Raw genomic sequence first — 10,649 nt, forward strand, 5'->3', positions numbered from 1 at the left:
TGTTGGTCAGAAAGTATATGCTTGCAAGGGAAGCTACTAATTTTGAATTATGAAGATTGTAGGTGCAATTTAAAAAAAAAATAAAAAGGAAAATGTTTGATCTTGTCTGAAAAAAACCTCGTGGAAATAGATTCTTCTTAACATCCAAAAAAGTTTATTTCGGAGATGCGTCAACATTATCAATTTTTATTTTTAACGTACGGAAATACACCAGCCTTTTAAACTAACATTGTGTCGGTTCAATGCACTTGGGATATGACCTACATTTCGAAGCAAATGTACACAACTATAAAGAAAGACGTAGAATCCATTTAAAATATTTTGCCGAAAATGGAATAAACTGTCTGGTATGTAAACCTATTTCTGAGACTAAAACATAACCAGGATGAGGTATACTTTCATATGATAAAACTTAAATATTTTCATTTTATTAAACGACTCAGCCTAAATAAACTAGATGATGGAAACATTTTGTTTTTTTTTTACGCACGTATTATCGTTGAATTTATAAAAGTAATAAACAGCAAATTTTTGTGCAAAACTTAGATACATTGACACTTTACTCATATTTTGGAACATAACATTTAGCTAGCTCACCCTTGGTGCCTAGATATCTAACACTAATAAATGCTTTTATTTCATATTAAAAAAAGCAGTAAATATATTTTTCATCGTGGTATCTTTTAACAAAAGTGTTTTTACAAAAGCCTGCTCATGAAAATCTCGGACAGTGACCGATCCTAAAAATTTAAACAATACGAATGTCTACAGAGGGTGTGAAATACGAATTTATGGAAATACCAAAGGTAGGACTAGATTACTAGTATAGGAGTAAACATCACTCTTTTCGAAACCCAACATGAGCCCTATACATCGGCCGGATATAAGAAAGGCTCAGCAGATGAGCGTGTACGTCTACGTGTGCCTGTAGCTAGAAAAATCTCCTAATTTACAGCAATTTACGTAATCAGTTTTGCATACTATAATTCTACAATTTGTACACAATATGTAACGTGTAAGTTAGCAGAGGTGAGAGCTTGTAGCTTCTTTAACTCAAATTATATAATATATATTTTTCAGGTGGTGTTTAGTATGAAGGTGAGAATTTACTACGTATCTTTCTTAATCGAAGTCAAGGATTTTTTTATACAAATGGATTGTAAAGAAACTTGCTGAAATTACGTTTTACACCTACAGAAAAACGTACATCTTGTTAAACAGAACAGTAGTTACGCGTACTTGTAAAACCACTTCTAGGTTTGCACCCACAAGTAGACGTACACGGTCAAAGGCTTAGCCTTTCTATTCCGTAGAAAAAGTATAGTATACAAAACAAAGGCCTAACAACTTAACTAAGATGATACAATAAAATACAATCTTATAAATAAAATGTGGTTGAATATTGATTTTTTTTTTTCATATTTCATGGGTAAAATTGCAATGTATTTCTAATTTACTATTGGAATTCCTTTCAATACCTCTGAATTAATTATGAATTTGTTTTTTGTAAGATTGTATTTATTTTACAATTGAAATTCCTCACAACACCCCTAAATAGACATTGTATACATGGATATGTTAATACTTCGTTAATTTGTTACCTTTTTATTGTTAATTGATTTAAAAAATCACTGTCAAGTTAATGGAATATGCTCGGGGATAACGATCGTTGGAAAAGTGGGATAATTTGCATAACGGACAGAGCCCGTTCTGCATAATTTATCCCACATTTCAAACGATCGTTGATTTACCTGGCATACTCTATTAACTTGACAGCGACTTCACAAATTTTCTTTTCATTGTGAAATAAAATTGTAAATTTAGATCTTAAAAATGTAGTCTAATATCAATAGAATTACACGAGGCATCCCATTTAATAGTCAACGCCCACTGACGTTAAACAAAAGAAAAAAAAACATATTAGACCTCCTTATTGTGTGACACAAAGACAGACACACAAAATTTAAAATGCACATTTGACTGTCTATTGCTTTACATGCCGGAAGAATAATCGAGAAATAAAATCGACTAATATAATTTCCAAAGATTTTTCACACAGAAAACAGATTCAAATGGAAATATTTCTATAATGCCTCATATGAGTCCACAGAATGAAAAAAAAATATTTCAGATGTTAAAATACTGTACTTAAACATTTTCCAAAAAAGTAAACAAAACTATTTTCAGTAAACTTAATGTTTTTACCTCAAAATAAAACTTGAAAGCTTCATATTATGTTTCAGAGGGCCTGTAAGTAGCAGTCGGTTGTAATAAGAAATATAAGTAAAGAAGAAAGAAATTGAAGATAACTTATAAAGGAAAATGTCTACCTCCAACACACGGGGATCAGGTAATAGTTTGTATTTGATACATAAACTATATCCGTACAAACTTATTTAAGTAATACAATGTAAGAAATACAAAAAAATACATAAGGTTGAAGTTACAGGTTCTTTTTCAAAATACTAATGAAATTCAAAACATTTTTTTTAGGCAGATACAGTTTCTTATGTCTTTTATGTTTAAAATTCAGCAAAACTGTCTGATGATTACAGAAATATTTATACATTAGTTTAATTACAAATCTATGATATTTTTTTTAAATTATTTTTTTACCTTTCCAGGAATAGCCCTACACAGTCTTTTGTGTTTATACTTCTTTCAAATCAGTGTATCCTATAGAGCTATTGGAATCAAACCAGTAATGTAAGGAATAATTACCAAAAAATTAAGCTAATTATATCTATTAATATAGTGCTTGGAGGTATTTTATTTGAAAAAAAAAATCATGTAAACTTCTTTTTTTAAGGAAATGCCTTCATTGTTTTTCAACGGTCATTTAAAATATTTTATATTTTTGTGGATATTTTGCACAGCTATACGTTTTTCATATAGCAATCATGTATATAAAATCACCTAGCCCAACAATTTGCTTTTATTTTTTATTATCCTTGGAGCGTTCATAAAATGTACATAGTCTTCGGCAACTGGATTATGTTTTGCTTGATGTTTCGATAGCTGTTGTTTCGAACAAATCTCACTTTTAAGGTTATGATGACACAAGTCTTGTATTTTGAATTAGAATGAATTTATTATATTTGAACATTTTACTATCATGGTCCATCAAATTTCACTGTTTTAAATATGATGTCTATGGAGATAACAAATAGTATGAAAGCTCAAAAGGCCATCAAAATATGGGCAGAACAGACACAGACCTCCAGAACATCAGAGGTGGGATCAGGTGCCATGGAGAAATAAGAATCCCATATAAATCGGTCATGTCTTGTTACGACTGGAAAATAACAGAAAAAAATTCATCTACATTTAAGTGTGTAAATAATGTCGAAACAATAAGTAAGAATAACAAAAGTCAGCATTTAAGATTATAATAAGTTGTACATGTATTTGCTGACGAGGTTCTTTTATCAATCATATCTGTTTTTCGTTCCGTGTCCTTGGAATACAAAAGATATACTGGGTATGACTCGTAAAGCACCAGTTGACCAATATTATTCATGTTGGCAATACTTGTTTAGTTTGATACTGTTTTTTTCAGTAACTTCTAGAAATAGCATCGAAATTTACATCAAAAATGTTTTCCAAAATTTGAAGCCTAATAGGATACAATAAATTCATATTCTCTTTTTAAAAACCGTATCAATGTTCCTGATCGCAATATTCTTTTTTGAATCAGTTGTCATTTCTGACCCTATCTGCCGTACACGACAGCCAAAATAACCTAACCCACCAAATTCAAGAACTTGTGACACTGTTATTAAAAAACACATACTATTCAGATTTTGCAATCATGCCGTAAAGGGCTTAAATCACTAAAATGCAACAAAAATATGACCATGGAGTAGCAGTTCTAATCATATAAGCTCGGTTTAAAACGGTTTTTTTTTTGTTTGTTTTCGAACGATGATATTTGGATGTATATGTATGTTGTTTACGCCCCATTTAAGAAGAAGGATATGGAGATAACGAACAGTATTCAATATCAAAGTTCATAAAACAATACAAAATAGGAGCACAGCAAACACAGACTCCGATACATCAGAGGTGGGATCAGGTGCCATGGAGGAGTGAGCATCCCCTGCTGACAATAATGGACAAACAATTAGTATGAAAAACTTCAGCCAGCATTTGTCTCAATGACAAATTGTATTTGCGGGCAAGGTCATCGTATCGACCATAGAAGAGTTTACCATGTAGCTATGAAGGATTTTAAATTTGGACCTTTACTCGACAATTATGGCCTTTAAGAAGTGAAGAATCTGCATACTGCCAAGGCATGCCGTGACACGGGGTCTCAGTTAAGATTTCATCTGAAGGACTCGCAGTTTCACTTCATAGTGCCGGCAGAGCGCATTGCGCAGGAAAAGTTGCGGTCGAGATTCGAACTCACGACTCTCTGATCACTTAGTTAGCGCTCTACCGACTTAGTCACTGCGATGGCTGCACTGTTGCAACCATAATTGGAATAACGACCACTATTGGAATAATTATATCAATAGTGGTTAAGAGTGCATTTCAATAGCAAACATAGTTAGTAACCACTATTAAAATACGACCACTATTGAAATAATTATATCAATAGTGGTTGAGAATGCATTTCAATAGCAAACAAAGTTAGTAACCACTAATAAAATACGACCACTATTGAAATAATTATATCAATAGTGGTTGAGAGTGCATTTCAATAACAAACATATATATTAACCACTATTGAAATACGACCACTATTGAAATAATTATTTCAATGGTGGGTGAGAGTGCATTTCAATATGATAACCATAGGTTTCAACCACTAGTGAAATACCAGCACTATTGAAATGATAATTTAATAGTGGGGTAGAGTTCTTTTCAATAATAATAATAATAATAATAATAATAATAATAAAACTTTATTTAAAGAAGGTAACCTGGTTAGTGCATGCACTATTCTTCCCCAGGGCCCTCTCTATATATGTACATATATCAAATACAAAATATATACACTTCATCAAGATACAAATCATCATAATCACATACAATTAAGTACATGTTATATAGGTTTGAGAATTACAATCACTGAATTATGAATAGAGTGTTCAAATACAGACACATCTTAACAATAACAGTACAATATACGATATTGAACTCTTATTATGCTCAAATGATTGTACGACAGCTGATAATGTAATTTTCCACATTACGCTTGAATGTTCGAAGAGAATGAGAGAATCTAATGTGTTGGGGAAGTTTATTCCACAGATGTACACCTGAATACTGAAAAGAGGTCTTGAATAAGTTTGTACGAAATTTTGGTAATCTAAGATCATAATTAGTTTCGGATCGCAGGTTATAAGAAGTTGAAGACTGAAATTCAAATAAATTACGAAGATATTCGGGAGTCATTCCACTGAAAATTTTGTATAATAATATGTATTTGTATAGATCAACTAGTTCATAAACTGTTAACCACCCAAGTTTCTCAAACAGTGGTTTAGAAGAAGAATCAGGACTTGCATCAAGGATAATCCTTGCTGCCCTTTTCTGTAATTTAAATAGTCTGTCCATGTCCTGCTTGGGGGCATTACCCCAAACAGTCAAACAATAGTTAATAGATGGTAAAATATAAGCGTTGTAATAAAGTTTCCTGGTATGAAGAGGGAGAAATTTCTTAATCCTACGAAGCGTAAATAACTTATAATTAACCGTTTTACAAACTGAGTCAATATGATTTGCATACTGTAACTTATCATCAATATGTACACCAAGAATTTTTCCAGTTTCAACAATTTCAATTGTTTTGTCTGAGGCATAAAGTTGTAAATGTGGATTATCTAATTTTGATTTTCTTTGATGTGTTCCCATTAACATACATTTTGTTTTATCTACATTTAAAACCATTTGATTTTGAGCACACCATTTTTCAATCTCACAAAGATCTGCATTTAGCGTATTTTCTAAACATCGTGCATTATGATTATTTGAATACAGAGTAACATCATCAGCAAACATATCAATATTTGAATTGTTTACATGTAATGGAAGGTCATTTATGTACAATAAAAATAAAAGAGGGCCCAGAATTGACCCTTGTGGCACTCCTGCTGTGACGGGTTGAATATTGGAGACACATGTTCCAAATTTAACACACTGGGTCCTGTCGTAAAGATATGACTTAAACCATTTTATAGCTGTTTGGTCAAATTTGTAATGATTTAATTTCTCTAGAAGAATATCGTGATTCACAAAATCAAAAGCTTTACTAAAATCTATAAATGTAATGCCGATTAGTTCACCACAATCCATTGCATTAAGCCAACTTTCTGTTAGTTTTGTAAGTGAAGTTTGACAAGAATGGAGTTCCCTAAATCCTGACTGGGATTGTGTTAGTAGATCAAATTCATTAGTGAAGTTTTGTATTAGCTTAGCTACATGTTTTTCTATCAGTTTAGATATAGTTGGTAAAATAGAAATGGGACGATAATTATTTGGGTCAGCTTTGTCACCTTTCTTAAATATAGGTGTTACTTTGGCTTGTTTTAAATTTGTCGGGAAAATACCACTTACTATGCTAGCATTAATAAGATGAGTTATAGGTTTACATATATATTTGGATGCGACTTTTAGAAGACGCGGCCCAATAAAGTCAATGCCAGCTGATTTATTGATATTTAGAGAATTAAGCATGTTAAAAACTTCACTTTCCTCAATTTGATGAATACTAAAGATGGTTTCTTCATCAAGCTTAGACCTTACAAAATTACATAATATATTAGGATCATAATCATGTTTAGGCAATTTCATCATAAGCTTATTAGAGATATCCGTAAAGTGGTTATTAAAAGTATTTGCAATATCCTGTAAATTATCAACAATTTCCCCATTAGAAAACACATGAGATGGTGTTATGTTCTTTGAATTACATGTTAATTGATTAAGATAGTTCCACATTTCTTTGGGATTTGAACTTTGTTCAATAGCTGTTTTATAGTAAGACGATTTTGATTTGTCTATAAGAAGACTAACTTTGTTTCGATAAATTCTATAGTTCTCCATATCTCCTTCTTTATGGTAAGAGTCCCGTAAATGTCTAGCATTGTTTATTTCTTGTGTCATCCATTTAGGGCGGATTTCGCTCTTTACGCGTTTTGTTTTAACCTTTGCATGCTGGTCAAGTATACTATTAAATAAATCATAGAATTCAGTTAGTATTTCATTAGGGTCATGCATCTGGAGGAGATTGTTAAAGTCTACATCTTTTAAGTCGTGAAGGAATTTATTTTCATCGAACTTTTTGAAGTCTCTGTACTCTATTTCTACGTGTTGTCCTTTTTGCTGCATGCATTTTGTTTTTCTAGTGGCACATATTGGGTAATGGTCAGAGATGGCTATAAAAGGTACATTTACTTCACACATGTTATCTGGTTTATTGGTGTAAAAGTGATCTATTAGGGTACTTGAAGTATTAGTTACTCTGGTTGCTGCTGTAATTAATTGTGAAAAATCAAATTCTTCTAAAGCATATGTCCAACTTTGTGGGGGTTCTTTGAATAAGTCTACATTAAAGTCACCTGTTAAGATAATTTCTGCATCGTCACAGCAGGAGGCACAGTTAATCTCTCTAGCCAGGTCCTCCGCCCAGCAGGAGGGAGCAGATGGTGGACGATACGCTGAACAATAATAAACTGGTTTAGAATTCTTTGAATTTAATTCTAGCCAGATTGTTTCAATATCACCAATTTCAAAATCAGTTCTACGCTTGTATCTTATATTATCGGAGATATATACTACAATTCCACCACCTGCCCTCAGAATGCGATCCTTCCTTTCCATTTCAAAGCCATCAATATTCAACTCAGAATCACTAATGTTATCATTCAAAAAGGTTTCACAAAGTCCTAAGATATTAAGATCTTGTTTGTTTTGAAGCAGAATTTTAATTTCTTCAATTTTTGGCATTAGGTGGCAAATGTTTGAGCAGAGCTGCGGTACCTCTGTCTGACAGGTGGATTCCGTCTTTCCAGTAGTATTCCTGTTTAAGATTTCCATCTCCAAAGAACTTTGTAGTAGGAATCACAGTGACACCATACATTTCACACACATCAATTATTATTTCATTAACATCACTGACATTCGTATCACGCCTTGATAACACTTCTGAAATATACACACGTACACGTACACTGGGATTCCGATGTTGAAGGTCTGCGATTATTTCCGCAAAATCGTGTTCCATCCCCTCTGCATCCCGCCGTCTTGATGCATCATTTCCGCCAGCTAAAACAATAATACTTTGATATGATGATACATCCATTCTTGAAAGTTTTGTCCTTATATCAGAGATGGTTGCTCCCCTGTTTGTGCTGACCTGTACTGTTGAATGTAATCCTCTGGTGCGAATCCTTTGTAAAATCGAGCTCCCAATGATGAGTACAGATTTTTCCTCTGGTTTCTTTCCGGGTTGCTTTTTTTCCCTCGTGAAATCTGCAGGATTTGACAAAACAGGAGCAGTCTTGATGTCTGGAGCCTCCCTGGAGTCTGTCATTGTACTGCTACTGGTTGATGGGACTTTAATTTCGCACTGACTATGCCTGGATACACCAGGCCCAGGAATTTTAATTCCTTCTGTTGATGTTTCTTTTTCTTTTGTCCTGTTTGGAACTGTTTGGGTTCCTTTTGTAATAAGAGGTGTGACCGTCCTTGAAGCATTTAATTGTTTTTTAAGATCACTGACTTCTTTTGACAGAAGTTGGACCGTATCTGAAAGTTCCTTAATGATTTTTGCACTGTCAATGCACTGATGGCAATTCAATTTGGGGTCTTCATCAGTTTGTGGGGCCTTACTTTTAGGAGTAGATGTGCACTGGGGTGATGTTTCCTCTATGGTCTTACATCTTGTCTCCAAATTTTCATCAGAGGTCTTCAAATCCTTGAGAAATCTCTGGCACCACGAGAAATATGAGTCTCCTTGGATGTGAAGGGTATTTGTTTTCTCATAAATGGTAGCTGTGACAGAATCATCTTGAGATTTATATATAGACCCATGTCTTCTTTTCTCTCGGTTTTTAAACAGCACAAGCTCGCTCTGTAGATGATCCAAGATGATAGGGTACTTGTCTCCATTAAATGTTATTGTTACACTCCTCTGATTTTCCTTAACTTGAAGGAAATCTGGCGCATCTGAATCAAGTTTCACAGATTCATTTTGAAGCTCATTATTTACACTAAATGATCTTGAAAATCCAGTAAATGAGTCCAAAAGTGATTTGAAAAGGTTAGAACTTTCACTCAAACTCATTATTATTCCATTGTAATTACTAAGTATAGATAAGAAATGCAGGAGCTGTAAAAAACACGTCTGGTCACCTTGAAGTTAAGGAAAATCAGAGGAGTGTAACAATAACATTTAATGGAGACAAGTACCCTATCATCTTGGATCATCTACAGAGCGAGCTTGTGCTGTTTAAAAACCGAGAGAAAAGAAGATTACCATAGGGTTCAACCACTATTGAAATACGACCAGTATTGAAAGAAAAGTTTCACCGCGTAAGTTTTAATTTTTTATCCAAAATTTCATAAAAATTGGATTTGGGGTGAAAAATATATAGATTATTAATTAAAGTGTATAAAATAATAAGGATGGTTTTAGTAAGGCAAAATTTTGAACATCAAAGAAGGGTTACAATTTCTTTATATTCTAAAGATTTATTATTTGCATCAATTTCAATAAAATCAGACCAAAAAATATATACCAATCCAGGCATCCATATTTTGTTTGTATCTTCTGTGCTTGAGGGGGCTCTCTACAACGTCACAACATGGCGTACGTCCGTTGAAACGCCATTTTGGTCCCAAATGATCTTATTTAAATTCACTTAACACCGATAAATCACTGAGTATAACACAACATGCGATATTGTGGATGGAATGTACATTGTATCACTTCAATTAATACAGTGTATTGCCTAATACGTATCCTCTCTTTGAAAATGAATTGTTTGTCAACTTATCAATTTCCACTTATTTAATTGTTAAATAATATATTTAAAAATCATAAGAATAAGATTTTAGGTGAGAAAAATGATTTGAAAACATGGCTTGTCCATATGCTAATTCATCATTACGTGTCAAAACGCCATACACTCCGAAATTTCTTTTTTTTTTTCTTCAATAAATATATAAGCTTTCCAGCAAAATATATCCCCCCAAAATACAAATTTGATAAGATAAGACATATGTTTTATCTTCCCATCGACTAGAGGATACTCTGTTCACGATTTGTTTACACCTGAATGAATGATTGTACCCGGTGAAATTTAAACTCTTCATGAAATCACCAAAATGTTTCGACAGTAAGTGGAATTTCGCATGACCCAAACTTTTGATCAACATTGATTATCAGCTGTTTGTATGGGAAACGTGCAGGTTATAGAAGAAGTGTGAATTTTGGTTATAGGAATTTCTTTTACCCGCTTTTGGCCATTTCCATGTTTTGTTATATCTAGCACTGGATAACACATGCAAGTTGGATAAAAACGGTAAGTAAATCTACCTTTCTCAATACCATGAATTCACTAAATACATGTCTTTGTCATTGACTGGAAACGTGATAGTTTTCGCTTAAACTCATTTGAAAAACAATACATGTACAA

At 32.9% G+C, this 10,649-nt stretch overlaps 1 protein-coding gene across 1 annotated transcript in view; it reads left to right on the forward strand.

Moving 5' to 3' along the window:
* Positions 1–233: 233 nt before the first annotated feature.
* LOC134230072 (uncharacterized) overlaps positions 234–10,649 on the forward strand; it is a 23,847-nt gene continuing 13,431 nt past the window's right edge. The window contains exons 1-3 of the mRNA XM_062711845.1: positions 234–347; positions 2,244–2,350; positions 2,625–2,706. Of these exons, the coding sequence (XP_062567829.1) occupies positions 2,323–2,350; positions 2,625–2,706 (110 nt within the window). The 5' untranslated portion in view covers positions 234–347; positions 2,244–2,322. The remainder of the gene's footprint in view (positions 348–2,243; positions 2,351–2,624; positions 2,707–10,649) is intronic.

Source organism: Saccostrea cucullata, unplaced genomic scaffold (genome assembly GCF_032062105.1).
Source record: "Saccostrea cucullata isolate Sc308-1 unplaced genomic scaffold, CSIRO_AGI_Scuc_v1 ctg11006, whole genome shotgun sequence".
In the NCBI taxonomy this organism is placed as follows: domain Eukaryota; kingdom Metazoa; phylum Mollusca; class Bivalvia; order Ostreida; family Ostreidae; genus Saccostrea; species Saccostrea cuccullata.